General features: G+C 43.6%; 1 protein-coding gene across 2 annotated transcripts in view; it reads right to left on the bottom strand.

The window, feature by feature from the left end:
* The window catches only part of LOC132573813 (poly(A)-specific ribonuclease PNLDC1-like), a 44,161-nt gene extending 18,996 nt beyond the window's left edge, over positions 1 to 25,165 (bottom strand). The window contains exons 1-8 of one of the 2 annotated variants that reach the window (XM_060241657.1): positions 24,927 to 25,165; positions 21,411 to 21,468; positions 21,238 to 21,311; positions 19,237 to 19,270; positions 19,024 to 19,147; positions 17,544 to 17,632; positions 13,084 to 13,184; positions 70 to 149 (exon numbers count right to left, since the gene is read on the bottom strand). In XM_060241657.1, coding sequence (XP_060097640.1) covers positions 70 to 149; positions 13,084 to 13,184; positions 17,544 to 17,632; positions 19,024 to 19,147; positions 19,237 to 19,270; positions 21,238 to 21,311; positions 21,411 to 21,468; positions 24,927 to 25,002 — 636 coding nt within the window. In that variant the 5' untranslated portion in view covers positions 25,003 to 25,165. The remainder of the gene's footprint in view (positions 1 to 69; positions 150 to 13,083; positions 13,185 to 17,543; positions 17,633 to 19,023; positions 19,148 to 19,236; positions 19,271 to 21,237; positions 21,312 to 21,410; positions 21,469 to 24,926) is intronic. The other variant, XM_060241666.1, reaches the window with a different exon arrangement.
* Between the last annotated feature and the right edge of the window lie 961 nt (positions 25,166 to 26,126).

Raw genomic sequence — 26,126 nt, 5'->3', positions numbered from 1 at the left:
AGTGTACTAATGCCTTTCCCAGTTCCCAAGACACTAGTGCCACCTTTAGATTTCACAGTATTAACTCACTTCTTCACTTCCCAAAGGGATTGTCCAAATATCTTGGAGAGCTTGTCTTAAAACCAGTTGTAACTCAAACATCTGGAAGCCTACGGGGAAAAGATAAGATTATGAAAAGGCAATGCATGATAGTTATGCAGTACAAAGCAAACATGCGCAATACATAGCCTCTCCTCTCCCGGTGTAGTGAACGCCGCGTGGTCACTGTCTGGCTATGCCTGGCAGATGGTCACTGCAATGGCCTCTCCTGCATTACTGCATCCGTAGCAACACCTTCTCGCTGGTCCCCCCCGTTTTCACAGAGTTTGCTACGTCATGGTGCGACCGAATTGTCCGGCGGTATAACCGGATGGGCAGGCTGGGCCCACCAACTTCGTCAGCCTAAGAGAAAGAAAACTCTAACATCAAACCCGGGCAGATAGAGCTCGTTAATGTAACACCTACCACCTGGAGGACTCACTGCCGGCGTCCCGGCTTACTGGGCCATGGCAGATGACCCCCAGGTGAAAGGGTGGAGCCAGTACCGCGCACACTGCGCTTCACCTAAAAAATTCCTCTGCGCAGGCCTGAAGGGCATATCCACACACACAACCCACAATGCATCAAGTCCTGCAGCGATAGGCAAGGGGCGAAACGGCAGGTGGAAGGTGCCACTGGAAGCCGCAGTCCCGATCCTGCATGTAGGCGGTTCAGGATATTGGTCGCCTGATGCTAACCCGGAGACGAAAGCATCTTTCGGCAGCACCCTGAACGACCAAGCAGCCTTATCTAGGGACAGCACTGCTTGCTCCACACGGAGAGGGGCCTAGAAAAGGTGGCCTAAACAAAGCTCGTCTCCCCCACCCCAGTTGGCTAGCCGCGGTCAACGGGCATCCTTACTTGCGGTCGAAAAATAACAACAAAGAAAAGGCATGCACCTGCCTCACAAAGTGTGCAAAGACTAAAGCTTGCGTGTTGGAACATCAGAACCATGCTTGACACAGTAGACAGTGGTCGCCCTGAACGACGCTCTGCTCTAGTTGCCCACGAACTTCTCAGGTTGAATATCGACATAGCAGCTCTCAGTGAGGTCCGTTTCCCTGAGGAAGGTAGTCTTCAAGAACACGGTGCTGGCTATACCCTCTACTGGTCGGGTAAGTCAAAGGCTGAGAGCCGCCTTTCTGGCGTTGGCTTCATGGTCAGGAACTCCATTGCCTCCAAACTCGAAAACCTTCCAACAGGTCACTCAGATCGCATCATGTCCATGCGCCTCCCACTTCAAAACAAGCAGCATGCAACACTCTTCAGTGTGTATGCCCCAACCCTTCAAGCAGATCCTGCAGAAAAGAACAAGTTCTATGCTGATCTACGCAACCTCGTACGGAAGATCCCTACAGAGGACAAGGTGATCATCCTTGGCGACTTCAATGCCAGAGTAGGTAAAGACTCGGAAGCCTGGAAAGGAGTACTTGGCAAACACGGCATTGGCAACTGCAATGACAACGGGCGCCTCCTGCTAGAATTCTGCATGGAGCACCAGCTCACCATCACCAACACTATCTTCCAGCAGAAGAACAGTCTGAAGACAACCTGGATGCACCCACGGTCCAAGCATTGGCACCTTATCGACTACATTCTGGTGCGCCAGAGAGACCTTCGAGATGTCTTACACACCCGAGTAATGCCCAGCGCAGAATGTCATACGGATCATCGTCTTGTACGCTGCAATCTCCGTCTTCACTTTAAACCCACACCCAGGAGAGGAGGTATCCCTCGGAGGAAGTTTCAAGTTGGCAGCCTCCAGTCAGCCGAAGTTAAAGCTGCCTTCCAGGCAAAACTCCAGTCAAGAATTGAGGACCTCAGTTGCCCCACAGACCCTTCTCCAGAAGCACTCTGGGAACACCTAAAAACTACCGTCCTGCAGATCTCTGAAGAAGTCCTCGGGTTCTCCACAAGGAAGAACAAGGACTGGTTTGATGAGAACAATCAAGAGATCCAAGAATTACTGGCAAAAAAGAGATCTGCCTACCAAGCACATCTTGCTCAGCCCTCCTGTCCTGGGAAAAAAGCAACCTTTCGCGTTGCATGTAGCAACCTCCAGCGCAAGCTTCGAGACATTCAGAACGAGTGGTGGACCAAGCTTGCAGAGAGAACCCAGCTGTGTGCAGACACTGGTGATTTAAGAGGGTTCTACGAAGCCCTGAAGGCAGTATATGGTCCATCATATCAGGCTCAGAGTCCCTTGCATAGTGCAGACGGCCAAGTGCTCCTCACAGACAAGGCATCCATACTGAACCGGTGGTCGGAGTATTTTCAGGTTCTCTTCAGTGCCAACCGCGTAGTTCAAGATTCAGCAATCCACCTCACCCCACTTCAACCGGTGAAAACAGAGTTGGATGAAATCCCCACCCTAGAAGAGACTGTTAAAGCCATCAAGCAACTGAAAAGTGGCAAGGCAGCAGGAGTTGATGGAATTCCACCAGAGATCTGGAAGCATGGGGGCACAGTACTACATAGCTCACTTCACAAAGTACTTGTCACCTGCTGGGAACAAGGCAAATTACCACAGGACTTTCGCGATGCAATCATCATCACCCTATACAAGAACAAAGGGGAAAAGTCAGACTGCTCCAACTACCGGGGGATAACCCTGCTCTCCATCGCAGGCAAAATCCTTGCCAGAATACTCCTGAACAGACTGGTGCCCACCATTGCAGAAGAACTCCTCCCAGAGAGCCAGTGCGGCTTCAGAGCTAACAGGAGCACCACCGACATGGTATTTGTTCTCAGGCAGCTCCAAGAGAAATGCAGGGAACAGAACAAGGGTCTGTATGTGACTTTTGTCGACCTTACCAAAGCTTTCGATACCGTTAGCAGGAAAGGCCTGTGGCAAATCTTGGAACGTTTAGGATGTCCCCCAAGGTTCCTCAGCATGATCATCCAGCTACACGAAGACCAGCGAGGCCAAGTCAGACACTGCAACGACCTCTCGGAGCCCTTCCCAATAGGCACAGGTGTAAAGCAAGGCTGCGTTCTCGCGCCAACTCTCTTTACGATCTTCTTTAGCATGATGCTTCAAAGAGCCGCAGTAGATCTAGATGAGGACGATGGTGTCTACATCCGCTATCGCACCGATGGCAGCCTGTTCAACCTGAGGCGACTAAAGGCACACTCCAAGACAATGGAAAAACTCATCCGAGAGCTACTGTTTGCTGATGATGCTGCACTCGTCTCCCACTCGGTATCAGCTCTGCAGCATATGACGTCCTGCTTTGCAGAGGCTGCCAAGCTATTCGGCCTAGAAGTTAGTCTGAAGAAGACAGAAGTTCTCCACCAGCCTGCACCCCAGGAAGATTATCACCCTCCCTGCATCACTGTGGGTGAATCAGTTCTGAAGACAGTCCAGCAGTTCAGCTACCTGGGGTGCATCATCTCCTCAGATGCCAAGATCGACAAGGAGATTGACAACAGGCTGGCAAAGGCAAACCGTGCATTTGGCCGACTGCACAAAAGAGTGTGGAGCAACAAGTATCTGAAAAAAGGCACAAAGATCAATGTTTACAAAGCGGTTGTGATGACAACCCTCATCTATGGCTCCGAATCGTGGGTTTTATACCGTCATCACCTGCGACTCCTTGAGCGCTTTCATCAGCGCTGCCTTCGCACCATCCTCAACATCCACTGGAGTGACTTTGTGACCAACACTGAAGTCCTCAAGCGGGCAGAGGTTACCAGCATCGAGGCACTGCTGTTGAAGACGCAGCTGCGCTGGGCGGGGCATATTTCTAGGATGGAAAACCACCGCCTTCCCAAGATTGCCCTGTATGGCGAACTCTCCACCGGCCATCGAAATAGAGGGGCACCAAAGAAGAGGTACAAGGACTCCTTGAAGAAATCCCTTAGCACCTGTCACATCAACCATCACCAGTGGTCTGACCTAGCCTCAGATCGCAAAGCATGGAGGCACACCATCCACCAGGCTGTCTCTTCCTTTGAGAACACACGCATAGCTGGTCTTGAGGACAAAAGGAGATTGAGGAAGAATCGCACTGCTACAGCACCAACCCCAAATCAGACTTTTCCCTGCAGCCACTGTGGCCGGACCTGCCTGTCCCACATTGGTCTTGTCAGCCACCAGCGAGCCTGCAGCAAACGTGGACTATTGCACCCTTCTTAAATCTTCGTTCGCGAAGCCAAGCCGAGAGACAAAGCAAACATAAATAGAAGGGGGGGAACCCAACATAAAGAAACAACAAAGCTGGGTCCCCAAAGACTGAGTGAGAGGAAAATATAAAAAGAAAAAAAAATCTATTTATTCCAAAGTGCATTAAAACTATACTTTAAAAATGCAGGCACATTCCTCCCTTGAAGCAGCAAATACTTGGATAAAGAAATTCTGAATCTACAAAACATGATACAGTTGCATATCTCTAGCTTAATATCCTTGAACCAATTAAACAGGATAAACAATTCAATATCTGTAGGCTGATAATCTTGAACCATAGTAAAACAGGACCAAATGCTTTTCAACCACCAATGCCTTCCTCAGTGGTCAAATTATTGTATACATGCACACTTTGATGTAGAAACATGCGTTAATGACAAAGCAGGTTGATTATAAGGTCTGAAATCTCTTCTTATTAAAATAGTTTTTCATATACATTTCTTATAGAAGGAGTTATTAAATTTGCATTCCCTGGATGTATGTGCTAAAAGTCTTAAGAAAACTTTTTTCTACAACCTACAATTCTTTTGCCACACAGAATATTTGAGATGCGAGTAAATAATTCCAAACTTTCTTAAAAAAAGTTTTATGTAGTCTATTTTTTTAATATAAATTATTGAATAATTACATTATTTATTCATTTTCAGGCCTTAGAATCATCCTGTCTTGTAATTAACACATGTTTCTATGTCAGTGTGTGCATGTATACAAAAGTTTGACCACTGAGGAAGGCCTTGGAGGCTGAAACGGATTTGGTTCTGCTTTACTATGGTTTACTATGGTAACCCTATTTAGGGTTACCAATCCCCAGGTGGGAGCAGGGGATCCCTCCCCACACTTCAGAGTCATCAGAAAGTGGGGGGGGGGGGAGGGAAATATCTGCTGAGCACTTCATTATTCAGTATGATTCCCATAGGGTATAATGGAAAATTGATCTGTGGGTATCTGGGAGAAGAATAAGGTACGTACATCGCCTCATCAAACAGAAATCAAAAAGTGACAGGTGCCCCCCCACCTCCATAACCACAAATAAAATGCAAGATGTTTCCTATGGGAACTGAGGCAAAATGGTCTGTGATTTAAATAGCTTTTCCATATATTTTATTTATTGCTACTTGTGAGAGAAAAGTATTTGACCTAAAAGGTCAAGGCTCTAGGTCACTGATTTTTACGGTGAGAAGTTGTAAATATTGTTGTACAATATATTTCAAAATGTTGCTTGTCAAAACAAGAGGTCTCAAGACTTCTCACAGGCCACAACACCCCTAGTGAAATGTCAATGCACTTTCCATCGGTGTGGTTTTTGCCTGCTAATGAATGTGTGTGTATATGTGTAAAATGATAGCTGTGATCTTGCATTTAAAGATGAAACTTCACTAGTATTCCAAATATAGACAGAACTCTTAACTGTGCCATATTATCTCTTCAGAAGGGTTTTTTAAAAAGTTTATCTCCTTTCTTTCTACCCATTGGTTTCCAGTACAGCTGAATACATTTTTTTTTTAAGTCTATGAATGTATGGTGGAAAACAAATTTAATCAGATGAGCCCAAAGGCAGGACAAAACCATAATAAGCTGCAGAACAAAATAATTAAGCACTTGCATACATTTTATATCCTGCCAAGAACTTGAGAAGTCAGGGCAAATTTAACCTAGCACCTAAAAGATAACACAGTACAGACTTGCTGAATATTTTAGAAAGAGTATACCATATTTGCTATGCCATCACAGAAAATGCTTTGTCGTTGCCATTGGCTACCACTCTCCTATTTTCTTAAGGTAGTATACCTAGAGCAAAGCCATGGATGATAATTAGCAAACAGAATGCTTCTTCATATAGGAGACATTATTCTTCCAATAACTTGGTTCTCTGCAACTTAGTTTAAAAGAAAAAAAAAACACTTTTAATTGCTTCCAGAAACAAGTTAAATACAGAAATTAACTAAATACAAGAAATTGTATATGTATTTAAGTCTAAATTTCCCTTTATGTTCATCCTACAGCAAGTGAAATAGGCAGAAATAAGTTCTACATGCCCTGTTAAATGTGCATTCACCCCATGTTCCCCAAGTATTGTTGACAACACAAATATTTACTGCCAACTTTGGTGATTTTTGATATGGTTCCACCAAGATCAGGATCTGAACGTTTAATTGTATTCAAGTAGGCATTCATTTGCTTTTGATGGAACTCTTAACATCAGAAGATCTGGGACTTTGTTCTGAGCCATGCAGCTCACTTAATATCTTGGCACACAATACAACTTCCTTAAGTCATAATTGCTGCCAGAATATTCTTCACACCTTTCACTCCAGGTACTGCCACAATGTTACTCTGGTGCTACTGAGCAATTAGAGAGAAGGACTGGGAGAAACAGCTGATCCCTCTCTCAACATGGGATGTTTCTGACACCTAGGATATTTCCTAGGGCATGAAGTGTGTGCCTTCTCTGCTGCCACCTACCCAAGTTCTCCATCTGAGGCGGACTGCAGAGGCACTTCCTCCGCAACCTGCTTCAAACGGAGCCAGCATGAACAGCAGAGAAGGGCAAACATCCTCTAGTGTCACCTGGGAGGAAAATGTAAATGCCCTCTTATGCTATTCAGGCAAGATCCAAGGTGGGGTGTAGAAGTCTCTGCTTCTTGCTTTGGACCCTTAACACCAGCAGCTCCGGTCTCTGGTGAGGAAAGGGCAACAGGGACGCCAAACATGTCACCTTTTTTCCATTGTCAGCATCCTCCACCTGTTAGCACTCCAAGGAGCTGCCCGGGGGTTACTTGAGCAATGAACAGGGCCCAGGCAGTAGGAGGTTGCCTAGGATTCTAAAAGAAAAAGAAGTGTTTATCGTTGCTGCTTTAGGGAGAAGAGCAGGTTGTGGGTCACGGTCAGCCTAGGAACTGATCTCCTTGATGAACCAAGGGTGCAGGCAGAGGAGCGAATTCCACATTTTAATCACTCTCTGTGTAAAACAGTATTTCCTTTTGTCCGCCCTGAATATGCTATCAGCCTCGATGTATTGAGTTCTAGTATTTTGAAAGGGAGAAAAAGTTCTGTTTGTCAACTCTCTCCACCCCGTGCATAATTTTATAAACCTCTATCCTGACCGCCCTCCCCCTCCCCTCACTTAGCCATCTCTTTTCTAAACTGAAAAGTCACTCATCAGCCTTTCCTCATAGGGAAGGTGCCCCCCCCCCATCAACTTTGTTGCCCTTCTCTGTACTTTTTCTAGCTCTGCAATGTCCTTTTGGAGATACGGTGACCAGAATTGTGCACGCTATTCCAAACAAGGCTGTGATATAGATCTATACAGGGGCATTACAATATCGGCTGTTTTATTCTCAATCCCGTTCCCAAGAATACCTACCACAGACTTTGCCTTTTTCATTGCTGCAGCACACCGGGTTGACACTTTCACCGAACTATCCACAACACACTTGGGATTTTCCCCCTCTCAGTCACAGCAAGTTCTATCCCTATTAGCTTATAGTCGAAGTGCGGATTTTTTGTCCCACTGTGCCATCACCTTACACTTACCAGCACCTCACCCCATAGTTCCTAATCATTTATGAATAAATGAAATAGTCTTGCCCCCCCCCCCATACCAATCCTATCGGACCCCGTAGCATACTTCCCTCCATTGTGAGAATTGTCCACAGATTCCCACTCTTTACTACCTGTCATTGAACCAGTTTTTTAATCAGAAAGAGAACCCATCCTCTTATCCCATGACTGCTAAGTATACTCAGGAATCTCTGGCGAGTCTTTCTCAATGAACTCTAAAAGTTTGGCGAGGCAGGACTTCCCTTTGCAGAAGCCATGCAGGTGAAGATTAAAAAAAAAAAAAAACCTGGCACGATTGTGATCTGAGGGTGGAAAAATGTTTTTGTTTCAAACAATTTTATCAGTAACATATGGCAATAAATTTCAATTTCTTACATCATTAATAATTACTTTTTATCTATCCCATATATTACTTTCTACCCACTCCTCCCCCGTTACTTGACCCCCGCCGGTGTTATATACTTAAAATCTTAATATTAAAGGTACCCTTAATTAATAAGAACCAAAATTAATATCCTCCTCCCTCTTGTACTTAGTCATTATCAAAAATTGTCCAATGTCCTTTTATTTTCCACTCTTTTTCTACGTATCTTCTGAACTTTTTCCACTCCGTCTTAAATACTTCTAAATCATAGTCTCTTAAGGTTCATGTTAACTTGCCCATTTCACCCCAGTGTCATAACTTTTAAAATCCAATCCCATTTTTCTGGTATTTTTTCTTGCTTCCACAACCGCGCATACAACGTCCTAACTTTTTCCACTCCATCTTAATTACTTCTAAATCATAGTCTCTTAAGGTTCATGTTAACTTGCCCATTTCACTACATGTCATAACTTTTACAATCCAACCCCATTTCTCTGGTATTTTTTCTTGCTTCCACAACTACGCATATGAACATATGTAGCTGCCTTATACTGAATCAGACCTTTGGTCCATCAAAGTCAGTATTGTCTTCTCAGACTGGCAGCAGCTCTCCAGGGTCTCAAGCTGAGTTTTTTTCACACATGTTTGCCTGGACCCTTTTTTGGAGATGCCAGGGATTGAATCTGGGACCTTCTGCTTCCCAAGCAGATGCTCTACCACTGAGCCACTGTCCCTCCCCCTAGCGGCTGAAAGCAAGTACCAAATTATAGTTCTATTTTCTTTTGGAAATTTTTCCATTTGTAATCCCAACAGAAAAGTCTCTGCAACTTTCTTAAATTCGTATCCCAAGATCTTAGAAATTTCTTGTTGAATCATCCGCCAATGCTTTTTTGCTCTTTCACAAGTCCACCACATACGGTAGAAAGAACCTTCATGTTTTTTACATTTCCAACACCGGTCTGGCATCTTATTATTCATCTTTGCCAATGTCACCCAGTGAGTTGCATTTGAACACGAGTCTCCTGGTTTCTTGTTTAACACTTAACCCGCTAGAGCAGTGGAGTATTTTACATACTTTACTGTAGCCCCCCCCTTTTTTGTTTTTGTTTTTTGCTGAGACTGAAATGTAAGAACAATGTTCTCAACTAGGATAGGCATTAGAGGACCACACTAGGATCCGGAACCATCAAGTTCAAATCCTGACTCTGCCACGCAAGATTGCTGGTGACTTTGAGCCTATCACGCTCTCTTGCCTTAGCCTACCTCACAAGGTCACTGTTGCGAAGATAAAATGGAAAAGGGGAAAACCATTTGATAAGCTGCTTGGTATCATGATTAGGGAGGGAAACAGGATGTAAAAACTAAGCGCTACACCACAATGGTTTCCATGAAATGTGTGGGCTGGACAGTTGTAAGAGATCGCAGAGGCTACTGTTACACGGCTAACCTCTACCGGCTTCCAAGCTCTGACAAAATTGGGCTATTCGGTTATATTCAGGCTTCCCATGAAACATTTACACGCAGATAATTAGAGAAATAAGAGCCCCAGCGGTGCAGAGTGGTAAAAGCTGCAGAACAGCGGTTCTAACCTCTGCTAGCGACCAGAGTTTCACGGTTAAAACAATTTTATTTGGTAACAAATTATATGTCCTGCATCATTAATAACTTCTTTTAACTATCCCACATATTACTTTCTAGCCACCCTTCCCCCATTACTTGACCCCCGCCGGTGCTATTTACTTAAAGTACTAATGTTTAAAGGTACCCTTAACTAATAAAAAATGAAAATTAACATTCTTCTTTTTTTCTAAGACTTCATCATTATCAAAAATTGTTCAATGTCCTTTTATTTTCCACTCCATCTTAAAAACTTCTAAATCATAACCTCTTAAAATTCTTGTTAATTCGTTCATTTCACACAATGTCATAACTTTTACAATCCAACCCCATTTCTCTGGTATTTTTTCATGCTTCCACAACTACGCATATAATGTCCTAGCGGCTGAAAGCAAGTACCGGATTAAAGTTCTATCTTCTTTTGGAAATTTTTCCATTTGTAATCCCTACAGAAAAGTCTCTGCGACTTTCTTAAATTCATATCCCAAGATCCTAGAAATTTCTTGTTGAATCATCCGCCAATACTTTTTCGCTCTTTCACAAGTCCACCGCATACGGTAGAAAGAACCTTCATGTTTTTTACATTTCCAACATCTGTCTGGCATCTTATTATTCATCTTTGCCAATTTTCTTAGGTGTTAAGGGTCCAAAGCAAGAAGCAGAGACTTCTACACCCCACCTTGGATCTTGCCTGAATAGCATAAGAGGGCATTTACATTTTCCTCCCAGGTGACACTAGAGGATGTTTGCCCTTCTCTGCTGTTCATGCTGGCTCCGTTTGAAGCAGGTTGCGGAGGAAGTGCCTCTGCAGTCCGCCTCAGATGGAGAACTTGGGTAGGTGGCAGCAGAGAAGGCACACACTTCATGCCCTAGGAAATATCCTAGGTGTCAGAAACATCCCATGTTGAAAGAGGGATCAGCTGTTTCTCCCAGTCCTTCTCTCTAATTGCTCAGTAGCACCAGAGTAACATTGTGGCAGTACCTGGAGTGAAAGGTGTGAAGAATATTCTGGCAGCAATTATGACTTAAGGAAGTTGTATTGTGTGCCAAGATATTAAGTGAGCTGCATGGCTCAGAACAAAGTCCCAGATCTTCTGATGTTAAGAGTTCCATCAAAAGCAAATGAATGCCTACTTGAATACAATTAAAGGTTCAGATCCTGATCTTGGTGGAACCATATCAAAAATCACCAAAGTTGGCAGTAAATATTTGTGTTGTCAACAATACTTGGGGAACATGGGGTGAATGCACATTTAACAGGGCATGTAGAACTTATTTCTGCCTATTTCACTTGCTGTAGGATGAACATAAAGGGAAATTTAGACTTAAATACATATACAATTTCTTGTATTTAGTTAATTTCTGTATTTAACTTGTTTCTGGAAGCAATTAAAAGTGTTTTTTTTTCTTTTAAACTAAGTTGCAGAGAACCAAGTTATTGGAAGAATAATGTCTCCTATATGAAGAAGCATTCTGTTTGCTAATTATCATCCATGGCTTTGCTCTAGGTATACTACCTTAAGAAAATAGGAGAGTGGTAGCCAATGGCAACGACAAAGCATTTTCTGTGATGGCATAGCAAATATGGTATACTCTTTCTAAAATATTCAGCAAGTCTGTACTGTGTTATCTTTTAGGTGCTAGGTTAAATTTGCCCTGACTTCTCAAGTTCTTGGCAGGATATAAAATGTATGCAAGTGCTTAATTATTTTGTTCTGCAGCTTATTATGGTTTTGTCCTGCCTTTGGGCTCATCTGATTAAATTTGTTTTCCACCATACATTCATAGACTTAAAAAAAAATGTATTCAGCTGTACTGGAAACCAATGGGTAGAAAGAAAGGAGATAAACTTTTTAAAAAACCCTTCTGAAGAGATAATATGGCACAGTTAAGAGTTCTGTCTATATTTGGAATACTAGTGAAGTTTCATCTTTAAATGCAAGATCACAGCTATCATTTTACACATATACACACACATTCATTAGCAGGCAAAAACCACACCGATGGAAAGTGCATTGACATTTCACTAGGGGTGTTGTGGCCTGTGAGAAGTCTTGAGACCTCTTGTTTTGACAAGCAACATTTTGAAATATATTGTACAACAATATTTACAACTTCTCACCGTAAAAATCAGTGACCTAGAGCCTTGACCTTTTAGGTCAAATACTTTTCTCTCACAAGTAGCAATAAATAAAATATATGGAAAAGCTATTTAAATCACAGACCATTTTGCCTCAGTTCCCATAGGAAACATCTTGCATTTTATTTGTGGTTATGGAGGTGGGGGGGCACCTGTCACTTTTTGATTTCTGTTTGATGAGGCGATGTACGTACCTTATTCTTCTTCTGGGGCTCTATGGGGACTTTTTTTTTTTTTTAAGATAGAGGCATCAAATTTGCAGCATGGCATCAAATGCCTCTCCTCAAAATACCCTCCAAGTTTCAAAAAGATTAGACCAGGCGGTCCAATTCTATGAGCCCCCAAAGAAGGTGCCCCTATCCTTCATTATTTCCAAAGGAGGAAAGGCATTCTAAAAGTGTGTGGTCCCTTTTAATGTGATTGTCAGAACTCCCTTTGGAGTTCAGTTATGCTTGTCACAATCTTGCTCCTGGCTCCACCCCCAAAGTCCCTTGATATTTCTTGAATTGGACCTGGCAACCTTACCAATTGTAAGTATTGAATTGTTGATTCTGTTTTATTGGTTCAAGGCTATTAACCTAGAGATATGGAATTGTATCATGTTTCATAGATTCAGGATGACTTAGTTCAAATATTTACTGCTTCAAGGGTGGAATGTGCCTGTGTTTTTTTTAAGTAACATTTTAGTGCACTTTGGTATAAATACACATATTTGCTTAATTTTTCTCTTTTTATATTTTTCCCTCAGTCTTCAAGTACACAACACAGTTATCAAGTACATAAGCAAATTTGACCTTTTTTAGGACTAGGGGGACATGAAAAATGCCATCTCTGTTGCAGCTCAGTAGAAAAGTGAACATTAATAAAGTTGGAGGCATAAGGCTTGCATAAGTCTTTTCTTCAGAAGAAATTAAGTTTGCAGAGATTATTCCTTATCATATCCAGGAAGGCAGAGCTTAGGTACAGATGTAACTCCTTACTGCTGAAAGGTGCAGACAAAGGAGCAAGTAAACAGGAAAAAAAATATTACAGGCCCCTGGCAGGGGACAAGATGCAATGGGCAGAACAAGTTATTGATTCATTGAAGGAGTTAGGGGATGTGAAGTGGAAGGGTGGATAAAGGAACAAACTTCCTACCATATATGTCGTGCAGAACCATAGACTCTCCCTCTTCTGCAGATGACACCCAGCATGTTACTTCATCAATCACTTCTTTCATTTTGTCCTTGTCCGGAACACTAGCAAAAATGCAGTAAGAAAAATGCGTAGCAAATCATTTCAAGCTGAACTCAATCCCACCCCCAAGGATCCCATTGCTTTTTACAGAACCCTGCTCACTCCTGCTATTATTTGCTACTTGAGCTGGCTCAGTACCTTCCATCTTTCAGAGACTGGTATAATCCATAAGCACCAACTGCAAGCACTTTCACTGATAATCAAAGGCACTCTCCCTACCCCTTGGCATGTGCAGGAGAATTTCTTCATGGCGCTCCTTTCTGACATTTACATTTGGCTGGCTTCACTAGCAGACATTGGAGACACCAGAGCTACAACCTAGCCAAGGAGAAGTCAAGCATGGAAGAACATTTGTACCTTGCCTTTCTTCTGGGGCATTATTTCCTCTCTCTGGAAACTCTCCGAGACAGGGGTGGCCAGCGGTAGCTCTCCAGATGTTTTCTGCTTATGACTTCCATCAGCCCAGCCAGCATGGCCAACAGCTGGGGCCGATGGGAGTTGTAGGCAAAAAACATCTGGAGAGCTACCGTTGGCCACCCCTGCTCTAAGACATGTTTAATAGGTCACTTACCCTAGCATCTGCTCTCTTAAGCTTCCCTTCAACACTGTGCTAATAATAATAATAATAATAATTTTTTATTTCTATCCCGCCCTCCCCACCGGAGCAGGCTCAGGGCGGCTCACAACATAAAACACACATTACATCAGTTATAATTATAAAACACGGTTAAAACAATTACAAAGTATTAAAATTCACATAACAGTATGGCGTTATAAACAAGTTTCAATAAATTTCAGAAGTAAAAACATTTCAAGAATAAAAGGATTTCTAGCAGCATATCTAGTTTTGTCACAAGTTTTTTCACTAATTTTTTCGCTAGTTGAAGGCCATCTTGAAAAGGTGGGTCTTACAGGCCCTACGGAATCCCTCTAAACATCGTATGGCCCTCACCTCCTCAGGGAGTTGGTTCCACAGTAGTGGAGCAGTAATAGAGAAGGCCCGGTCCCGGGTGGCTTTCAGTCTGGCCTCCCTTGGCCCAGGGATATTCAGCTGGTTTTTCCCAGATGACCTCAGTGCCCTCTGGGGCTCATATGGGGAGAGACGGTCCCTTAGGTAGGTAGGTCCTCGGCCATATAGGGCTTTAAAGGTAATAACCAGCACCTTGTAGCGAACTCGGTATGCCACTGGCAACCAGTGCAGTCCGCGCAGCCCCGGCTGTATGTGCTCCCACCTTGGGAGCCCCAGCAACAGCCTAGCCGCCGCGTTCTGCACCAGCTGCAGCCGCCGAATTCGGCACAAGGGCAGCCCCATGTAGAGGGCGTTGCAGTAGTCCAGTCTCGAGGTGACCGTAGCATGGATCACTGTTGCTAGGTCACGGCGCTCTAGGAAGGGGGCCAACTGCTTCGCCCGACGAAGATGAAAGAACGCGGACTTGGCAGCGGCTGCTATCTGTGCCTCCATTGATAATGAAGGCTCCAGAAGAACCCCCAGGCTCTTGACCCTGTGTGCCGCTTTAAGCTGCACACCGTCAAGGACTGGCAAGGGGATTTCCCCTCCCAAGGCACCGCGACCCAAGCACAGGACCTCTGTCTTCGTTGGATTCAACTTCAGCCCACTCAGTCTGAGCCAGCCTGCCACGGCTTGCAATGCTAGGTCCAGGCTTTCTGGGACGGAGCCAGGCCGGCCATCCATTAGCAGATAGAGTTGGGTGTCATCAGCATATTGATGGCACCCAAGTCCAAACCTCCGGGCAATCTGGGCAAGGGGGCGCATATAGATGTTAAATAACATCGGGGAGAGAACTGCCCCTTGTGGGACCCCACATACTAGTGGGTGCCTCCGGGACCGTTCCCCCCCAATGGCCACCCTTTGTCCCCATCCTTCGAGGAAGGAGGAAAGCCACTGTAAGGCCAATCCCCCAATCCCCGTGTCGGCGAGCCGGCGGGCCAGTAACTGATGATCAACCGTATCAAATGCGGCCGACAGATCTAACAATATCAGCACCGCCACGCCGCCTCGATCCAGATGCCGCTGGAGGTCATCCACCAAGGCGACCAGCACTGTCTCTGTCCCATAACCCGGACGGAAGCCGGACTGGTGAGGGTCTAAGGCGGGAGTGTCATCCAAAAAACTCTGCAGCTGTAACGCCACTGCCCTCTCTATAACCTTACCTAAAAATGGTAGGTTCGAGACCGGCCGGTAATTTGCCAATTCGGCCGGGTCTGCTGTACTCTTTTTTAGGAGAGGGCGGACCATGGCCTCTTTCAAAGATGTTGGAAATTGCCCTTCCAAGAGGGATCTATTTATGATATCCCGTATAGGATATCTAAGCTCCCTCTGGCAGGATTTGATTAGCCAGGAGGGGCATGGGTCAAGGTCGCAAGTTGTAGGGCGTACAGTTGAGAGGACTTCGTCGACTTCCCCAAGACTAAGCGCGTCGAAGTGATCCAAGATAACACTAGAAGACAGGCACGGAGCCCCGGGTTCATCTGCTGCAGTCAATGTGGCAGGAAAGTCCTGGCGGAGTGACGAGATTTTATCTGCAAAAAATTTCGCAAAAGCCTCACAGCCTATTTCCAATTCTTTCATGTTTGGTCTGCCTTGGGGCAGAGTGGTCAGATTCTCAATTATCTTAAATAATTGTGCTGGGCGCGAATTTGCAGATGCAATCCTAGCCGCAAAGTATTCCTTCTTTGCAGCTTTGACTGCCATCTCATAAGACTTCATAAACGTTCTGTAGGATGTTCTCGTCGCTTCGTCACGAGTATGCCGCCACCCGCCTCTCTAGTCGTCTGAGTCCCTGTTTCAGTTGGCGTAGCTCCGAGGTATACCAAGGAGCCAGCCTACTTCGGGGGCGCAGAGGACGCCGGGGTGCAATTTCGTCGATGGCCCTGGATAACCTGTCATGCCAGGTATTTACTAGGTCATCGAGGGAATTGCTAGGGGGCCAGGGGTCCCGCAGAGCCCTCTGGAACCGCTCAGGGTCCATCTGACTCCGCGGGCAAGCCAAAATAGGCTCGCCGCCCGTACAGGGTCGAGGGGGCGCACCCACACGGGCCTTAAGGGCTAGGTGGTCCGACCATGGCACCGCTTCTACTGCGATACCGTCCACCAGAATCCCAGACGCAAAGATCAAGTCTAACATGTGTCCGGCCTGATGGTAACAAATTGGGAGAGTCCCAGTGTCGCCATGGAAGACACTAGGTCCAGCGCCTGATTGGAGGCCGCATCGTCTGCATGGACGTTGAAGTCACCCAAGACCATAAGCCTTGGGAACTCCAACGCCCAGCCCGCCACCGCCTCCATCAGGGCTGGTAAGGCGCTGGCTGGTGCGTTAGGCGGACGGTACACCAGCCAGATCGCCAACCCCTCCCCCACTTCCCACGCTAGACCGGCTGTAGGTACAGGCTAGAATTGACAGGTCTGTGTTGGAAAATACCTGTAGAATTTGGGGGTGGATCCTAGAGAGGGTGGATCCTAGAGCCACAGTACAAAGAATTCAAAAAGAGCCTGTAGCAGAGACTTGAGCATGTACGCATTGATCCGTGATTGAATTCTTTGTACTGTGGCTCCAGTTAAAACAGCATTGAGAGAAGACTGACGAAGGGTGAAACCAATGAAACTGTAGGAAATTCAGGAAATACGGTCTTTTGAACTCTTTGTGAAAAGTTGTGCAGAACGATGCCCTTGTCTCCACCCAGATTCTGAACTGCAAGAAGCGGCTGAAGGCAGTGCCTCTGAGATGTGACTTTAGAAAGCAGTCTGGGGGAGCATCGTGTGGGTGTTCGTTCTATTATTTTGCTGTATGGACTTATTAAAAACTGTGCACTAAATGTTTGTTTACACACTTTTTGTGTGAGAGTGATAATTCAACCAGTGAGGTTTTGAAGGATATATTTTCCCCAGGGGAGCTGATCTCTGCCAGCTGGAGATCAGTTGTAAGAGTGGAAGATCTCCAGGCACAACCTGGAGACAGGAAACCCAAGTGTAGGCCCAAAAGTGAGCAATGAAGCCTGTAGAAGTGGGTCCCAGGCTTTTGCAGTTTTATTGATTTGTGCATTAGCAGTTTTGTTTTTTTACTGGATCACCATACCAAATAACTTTTGAACTTGTGGGTCACCATACTCAAAATGGGAACCACTGTTCCAGAGAATTCAAAGGGGTACATAGAAGGACTTGGCAAAGAAGAGGAAGTGACAGACAGGTCAGATCTTTGAACAGTTAGCTCATTCTGAGTAGGCTGGGTCTGGCCTACAGGACATTCTCTGAAGTCTCCCAGTTGTTTCCAAAATACACACACAGAGCCCAGGGGGAAAAATCAAGTCAATATACAAAAATAGTAATATAGCAATAGTTTTACCTATGGACAACCCAATTTCCAGAAAGAAGACCTTGCTGAAGTTTCTTCTCTTGTGCTTCATTCATGTATGGGATCCCATCCTTAAGAAACTGAAAAGAGGGGTCAGTTACACAGAATAGGGTCTGCATGCTAGCTTCTGTGAAAACCAGAGTCACCTTCACTAACTTTCTCTACTCATTCAATCACACCAATGTTTATTCTATAAGGGCTACACTTCAGTTAAGTAAGTCAAAACTTCAAATGCAAGATACTACAACAGCTCATATTGCTTCTGCTAAGAAGATCAAGAAAAAAACAATGACAACTGAAAATTGCTTCTGCATATCTCTTAACCAACATACAAATCTTCTGAATAGAGAAGATAACTCAACTTTTGAGAAAACTCTCTTTGCAAACTCTGTAAGACACTTCCAAAGGGTCACTTGCCCCACAGTCTGCTCTTTTAGGCCTTCTAGCACTACCATTCCAGAGCTCATATCCAAAAGCTGCATGAGATTTCTGTTTTGAGGGAACCACTTCCAGGGCTTGTCAGCACAAGTGAATCATTTTGTGGAAATGAAGAAGACCCCTTTAAGAACAGTAAAGCAATATAAAGATTAACACATTCACAAGGAGCCATAGTAAGATCAAAAAATCGCAGATCTAGTGGCTATTTCTAGAAATATGTGACTGGAAGTTAAAATCAAATTATTAGAGCATCAGGAGGCCTGCACATCAGCAAATACTGGTGTATTGTGCAGAACCATAACCCTACTGCCAAAGAGCTCCTACTCAACATCTCTTGACCATACACCGAAGCCTCCTTCCCTCTCCAGGAGCACTTACCTAGAGACACTTGGGTTGCCCATCTGGACTACTTCCACTCTTTCCCTTGTTCTCTCCACCTGACACCCAGCAAACAGGTTTTCTCTTCTCCACACCCATACACCATTCAACATCCCCACTACCACTTCAGAAATCGATAATAGAGTATGACCAACATTATCCTGGCTATGCTTGCTATTAATTTGTTTCTTTCCAGCAAGGCTGAAATGCTCTTTTACAAAGAGACTTCCCCTCTCCCAGCATCTAGCAACTGTCGCTCCAAGGAGAGACTCCATCAAAAGGGCATGTATGCAAACCAACACTGTTAATGAACAGTCACACTGACTAAAAACAAAGACAAGTGAACCAGAGTGAAACATCATATCTTGTGATTAGTGCGACTAAAGAATGTTATGGGATTTCATTCCTGTCTAGTCACAGAACAGTAGGACCAGCAGCTAGAATTAGGCATATGGGATAACTGAAGCAGGAGAAGATTCCCAGGTGACAACATATTTCAAGCATACACATGATTTCAGACTACAAAGTGACTTTTCCACACAATTTACTTTGTAAATACATTTTCAGATACTTCTGAACAAATTGCAATTTAGGTACATCAAAAACAAGTGCTCACCTACTTAAATACAAAATCTATCTACAGCAAAAGATGTACCTTGTTGAAATCAAAACCATAGTGGTTCAGGAACTTAATACTAAATGCTTGGAAAGAGAATTCAGAATCCATTTGGCCAAATGTTGTAGGGAAGAGGAAAAAGTTATATGAATGTGCCATATACCTGCAATAAAAAACAGAAAAACTAAGGCCATATTGTATCCAGGGACCATCATATAAACACAAGCATTGTTAAGAACATTCTTTACTTACTTGTTTGAATTTTCACTAGAAAATATTGACAACCCTGAAAGAAACATTTTTAAAAATCAGTTTTATTCCCACACACACAATATTCTTGGGCATTTATTCCATTCTGGCCCCCACATAATTATTCTAAAGGTATTTGAGCCTACTGTTAATGATGTCACACATTTACTTACTAAGACTTTCAGGGGCAACTTTTGGTCAGGGCTCCAAATTCTAGCAGCCATGATCAACACAGCCAAAAATCATTAGGATCCTTTTGGAAGGTTAAGGAAGGATTTTTGTCATTAACTTTTCATGTATATAAAAAATTAAATATGTTATTCTTTGCCATCACCCACCCCAGTCTTTGTTAAATTAACTGGCATAGTAAGCCAGAAATCTCTATTTTACTTAGCAGAGTGCACTATTGGCTACACGTAGCTTTTTTGTTCTGAATGTGCTAACAAAAGAGTTACACAGAGTCACTTGTCAGTTTCAAAATAGAGTTCTTTATTTAATGACTCCATTCTAGACAGGCCAGATGAGAGATAGGAATATAATCTATTTTAACAACCTGGATGGATGCAGATGGAGACTGCATTCATGGTGCAAAGATGGAGAGCAATGAAGTCCTTCTTTGTGTGTGAGAGAGAGATTGGAAGGAAGGGAGCAATTTCCTGAGAGTATCAGTCTACACATCAAAGGGACAGAAGAGTAAACAAAAAAGAAACTCACAGTTTACCTATCTATCTGACTTTCTTGTAACCCCCACCCCCAGACTGAGACTAAGAGACTGTGTCTGGTCCTTCTTTTCCAACAGTCTTCTCAAAGGCCAAGTATGGGAGATGTCCAAGAGCCCATCTCAGTTTTCTTCTTCATAGTCTCCATGCAAGCTAACAAACTAGTTCTGCACCAAGCATCTTCCATGTATCATTCTGGAACTAAAGCCTTAAAACTGGAACTGAAGGTCCCTCCCAATTATGGGGGATACCTGAGAGTCCAGCTTACTTTTATTTTCTGTGGTAGTCATGTTCTCCGTTGTGGGTGAAGACATGCTGAGAAAGAGCAATCTCCACTCCTGTAACATGAACTATGCTGGAAATCCATATTCCTGATTTTTTTCTTCCTTGCTGTACATTGACAATAAAATTCTTGCCTTCAACAGCATAACACCAAGTTTTTCTCTTTTGAAGACTTATTATAATAGTTTAGAGTTTTAGAAAAAGCAGAAAGGTAATTCTTACTGATAAAGAAGAATACAAATTCCTTAACGCAGAAGTTTGGCAAAACTAACTTCCTGGTGCAGCAATAAAACCAATAGCGGAAAGGCCCACGAAGACCTTATGGAAGCTTCTGCTGGCCACGTTGTGAGACAAGATGCTGGACTAGATGGACCATTGGTCTGATCAAGAATGGCTGCTCTAATGTTCACCTTAGTTATTCCTTGATGGGTGCATTAATCAGTATATCCAGCAGTCTACCAAGTTCCAGTGTTCAGAAGGAAGTAGAAGCTTGCTCTGCTGCTTTGATGCTCTAAATATATTCTACTTAGGGTTTAAAGGCCTTTGCAGATTGTCTTAGAAAACTGTTTCCTTAGTACAGTACACTATGCTTCCCCCATAAAGTGGAGAGTATTCATGTTAATCATTACCATTCCCTCCTCCCAAAATCAAGGACAGACATATCAGTTCCAAATATGGAAGCACAATATTTAATGAACGACAACCGCCAACCCTCCCTCCCATTTTTTAAAAGCAATGAATGCTAGAAAGGTACTGAGAAAACAGAATACTCTTAAAACAGAAATGCTATTTGAGGGGAAGGGGGGAATCTGGATGCCACCCCACAACTCAAGGCATTATTTGATTTGCTGCCTAGCAACCTGGGTTTTCAGCTCTCACACAGAAGCAGGAGACACAGCAACTGTAGATCCCCCTGTCCCTTTTCTATCACGCACCTGTCCTCATCCCACACATTTGCCATAGGATTTCAGCCTCTCTGATAACAAGGACTAAGAGAGCTCACCAAGCTGACACACTGTAAATTGCTGAACGCTCCGTCTGGCTTTCTGATACCAATCAGCAGGATAATCATAGAGACTAAAGGGGGAAAAGACAATATTCCATATTGTTCTGGGTGTGGCATATTTCTTCATATTGGTTCTTTGAGCATACAAACTGACAACATATTTGGTTTACCTGGGCTGTCCACTAGGTGGAAATGCTGAATGCAAACCTGTGAATTCCATATCAAATCCTGTAAGACACAAAGAACTGTAAAGAGGTGGACAATTTTCTTCTGTAATCTAACAGTATCTATTGTGCAAGAACATTGAAATCATTATGAATATACACTTCCAGCATACACAATTAGATAAATCAAATTCCCAGAGCACTGACATATTATTTGTGCCACTCTCATTACATATCACCCATTGTTCTTTATATTCCCAAATGTATCCCCCAGCAGGCCCCATTAAAACTCTCACATCCTGCTTAACAATAGTGCTCGGCACTAGAAGCCAATCCACTGCATGTATTTAGCTGATTTTAAGCATCCCCGCAGCATTGACACAATACATATTTTCCCATCCTTACTTACTTATAGTCCATTTTTCTGAGAGACTGAAGAGAGATTACAACTAGCAACCATGAAGTAAAAATAGTATAATAGATATAACCACCAAAATTGTAGAACGCACTAAAATACGGTATAATACAGAAAATAAAGCAGGATTACAAAACTGGAGAATGCATTAAAACATTACAGAACATATGACAAAAACTGGATTTCAGAGAGCAATACAAAAGCAAAATAAACAGTCTAATATGCACAATGAGGACTACCTTAAGATTCACAGACATTAACTACATTCCGGTTATAAAAATTTCCTGCTGAAGTTTCATTTTACACATTTTGCAGAATAGGGGGTGTGGGAGACTTCTTAGGCAGGCCATTTATTCAGGAAGGAGCCAGAACAGAGAAAGCTAAAGTATGAGTAGTTGCTGACCTTATCCAGTAGTACCATGGAACATTTACCATGTGCAACACATTGGGAGAAGTAATCCTGCAGATATACAGATCCTGGGCCACAAACAGCTTTGTAGGCAATAATGAGCACATTGGTTACCAATTAGTTCCTTGGGTTTAATTCAAAGTCATGACTTCAAGCTTCCAATAGTAATTGAGCTGTAGCATTCTGAACTAACTGGAGTTTCTGAGTGGTCTTCAAGGGCAAACCTGTACAGAATGCATTACAACAGTCTAGCTGGGAGGTTACCATGGCATGAACCAATGCAACAAGAACAACTGGGCCAAGGTACTGTACTGTCTACGCCAGGAGCTATCTTCTGGGCTAAATTAAGATAGAAGAAAACATTAATATCTGAAATATGAAAAAGCAAGGACAAGAACGGACCTGCAAAAAGCCAAGGGAAAGAAAATCTGGCTCCCCACATCCCCCCCCCCCCCATCTCTTCCACCTGCATTTAACATCACCTTCCCCTCCTATCTGAAGTAGTGTGCATGCACACGAAAGCTTACATCTTGAATAAAACTTTGTTGGTCTTAAAGATGCCCCCAGACTCAAACTTTGTTCTACTGCTCCAGAACAACACAGCATCCTCTCAACTCATGTTTCTGAGGCCCTATACCAAACTCAGTGGGCTGAGCATGGTCCAGCTTTTTTTTTCTTTTACATAATTCATGCACAAACATTGGTGCTGTCACCATCCCCTGCTGCTTTTTAGAAATGTTAGATTTTTCTGCAGACCTCTAGGTGTCACAGGATTTGCAGAGCCCTAAGTGACAGCCAAACTAAGGCCACACATGACAATCAGCACATGGTGGGGGCAGCTCTTTGCAAGCAGATACTCTGATATCTTCACATAAGACTTGAAACATATCTGGGATTCAAACTATCTGAAATAACCATATTCAGTAGAGAACAATTATAATATAGTGGGTTTGATGCATTGAAGAGGCTAAGTGGTAGTGAACATCAGCTCTTTATTAGATACAGCATTAGGTAGGCTGTACTTCAAGACTGAGGAACTGGGCCAATGGGGCCAACCATATACAACAGGGTTCCCGTGCAAGCATGTTATTGGGTCATTCAAACCAGCAGGGGGCTTGTGATTGGTGCAGGCAGCAGGGATTTGGATCCTGCTGCCCATTGTTCCCAAGACCCCAAGCTCCGTTCCTATGTCTCCAATGACACAGACAGGAACACCCTATACCAGGGGTGTCAAATTCATTTGTTATGAGGGCCGAAACTTACATAAATGAGACCTTGCTGGGCCAGGCCATGTCGGGCTGGGCCATGTATATACTTATTTAAGATTAGGTAACAGAGATATAAACTTTAAAAAGGACACAAACACAATTAAAGATTATTTTAAAAAAAAAACTTAAACCATGCTTAAAACATTAGCACTCATTGGTTTAAAAGGTGCTTTCTTTGTATTTCTCCCATGGGATCCAAGGAAGTGGGCAAAGGAAGCTCTGGTTCTTTCCTTCCCTCCCTAGGGGACCAAGAGGGGGAGGAGCCTCAGCCAATATATGAGAGAGAGGCTTGGCTAATCATTCTGCTGTGTGATTGAGAGAGCCTGGCAAAGCAAACTCTTGCCTCCCCTCTTCCTCCCCAAGAGAGAAGCCTCAGCAATTGAAAAAAATAGAGGTTTTGCTCTGTAGCTCCTGTGTGATTGAGCAAGCCTGGCAAAGCAAGCTGTGATGCAGAAGGAAGCAAGAGAAAGGTAGAAGGAAGCAGACAACAACCAGTTGCTTGGAGGCCTGATAGGAGCCCTCCAGGGGCCTGATTCAACCCCCGAACTGCATGTTAGACACCCCTGCCCTATACAGTCTTCACTCCGGTACGCATACCAGACAATGAACTAGTTTTGTAGTTAAAATTTTATTTCTCCTCAGCTGTGTAATTACTGTAATTACAAAGTCAATGAAGAAATAAAAACCACCTTTTGCATTTAAATTTTTTAAAACATCACAGTTGTCAGAACTACTCCTGGGGTAAGTGATGAACAAAATTAAAAGATTCTCTACATTTCTTCTGTGCTATCTAACAAACCCCATAGCTATGAAACCAGTATCATTCAACACACTGCACATTATGTTGGTTTTATTCTAGTTTAACTATGCCATCACATTGTCAACTCCCTCCCCTCCTCCAAGCCCACCCTTTCCCAAAGAGGTCAGAGCAGCGCACACGGTCCTCCTGTCCTCCATTTTATTTTGATAACAACCCTGTGAGGTAGGCAGGACTGAAAGCAAGTGTGATTGGCGCCAGTGAGTTTCACAACTCAGTGGAGCTACAGCCTGACACTCTAACCGTGCGCCCAGAAGAATTCCAAAAAATTTTATTTGGTGACAGTGCTCAAAAACCTGCGAGACGACTGTAGTAACCTCCTCCAGAACTGCAGCCCCCCCCCTTTCAGGAGTGACGAAACATCCATTAAACTTTGAAGATTTAAGCACACTACACTCTATAATCGAAGCACACTTCCTAGGGTAAAAGCCCCGTTGGATTAAGTGCAGTTTAATTATGGGGAAAGAGCCATGAGACTGAACTATATGTCTGTCGCAGTTATACAGATTCCACCTCCTTCCCTTTCCTCCCAGGATGGCACGAGCTCCACCCAACCCTTTTTCTGCCTTGCTCTGAGCAGAATCATTCTTCCTTCCCAACCTGGCTGCCTCACCAACAAAGTCGCAGTCAAGGATGAGCTCTTGCAGCCTCGGCAACTTCTCCTCAAACTCCGCTGCGCTCACATCCATACCTTCTTCCCCTCTCTTCCTCTAGCAACACGCACCGTTATTCCGGCCCCTCAAAAAAAACAAACAAAACAAAACAACCTTAAATCCCTGAAACGTATACCGTCTTTCACCCAAAGGAAGACCAAACCGCGGAAGTGAAACGCTTTCCCCCTCCTCTCCCTCCGGATTCAAAGGGATTGCCGCCATTTACGTTTTCTTCCACACTTAACGGAAATCCAGTATTTTCTTACGACGTTTTATGGTTTGGATAACAGGATTTCAATACTGTTTCATTCTTTCAGGAGAGACATACTTCAGCCAATTATTAAAGTCGTATATCAGGAAAAGCCTTAAAATAAACAAAAAAGGGTGTGTGCGTGTGTGTGTGTGAAGGGGGATACACAGCTGTTAGAAGGGAACGGTATTTGCTGATTTTTGATACCTCCGCTCTAAACCTTAGAATGTGGAGCCAAGTTCAGCTTCAATGGAATTATTCCCAACTTTGTAGGGTTGCCAATTTCCAATCTAAGTGGTCTCTGGAGTCCTCAGGAATTACAACTGATCTCCAAAGAACCAAGGTAAATTCCCTTGGAGAAAATGACTTTTTTGGAGGGTTGACTAAAGCATAACTAGGATTACCATATTTTGAGAAGCAAAATAGAGGACATATTTCTAGACTGACTACTAAAACAAGTGATCACTGACATAGCTTATTTTAAATACCTCTATTATTTAAATTGTCATAATTGCTGTTAACTAGGAATAACCCCAAAAGGGGATATTTTCATCAGTTTTTTTTTAAAATAAAGACAAAAGAGGATGGATACACAAAAAAAGAAGACATGGCATCTGGTAACCCTAATTAAAACCCACTCCCCTCCCCACCCCAAACCCTGGCCTCCTCAGGCTCCACTCCCAAAATTTCCAGAAATATACCAACCCTGAGTTGGCAACCCTATTCACAAGTGGTTAAGATCAGAATCTTTCAGCTCAGCGTTTACATAAGTATCCCCTTCTTATCTGGGAGTCAGCTCCCATTGTGAAGACTGTAAACTTTGGGAGAATGAATTGGCAAATGTAACAGTTCCCCAAATACTCAGAAATACACATTTTAGCTTGAGTTGGTAAATGTTCAGATAAAGTGT

This window comes from Heteronotia binoei, chromosome 1 (assembly GCF_032191835.1).
Source record: "Heteronotia binoei isolate CCM8104 ecotype False Entrance Well chromosome 1, APGP_CSIRO_Hbin_v1, whole genome shotgun sequence".
Lineage (NCBI taxonomy): Eukaryota > Metazoa > Chordata > Lepidosauria > Squamata > Gekkonidae > Heteronotia > Heteronotia binoei.
This window is presented reverse-complemented; position numbering and strand designations above follow the sequence as displayed.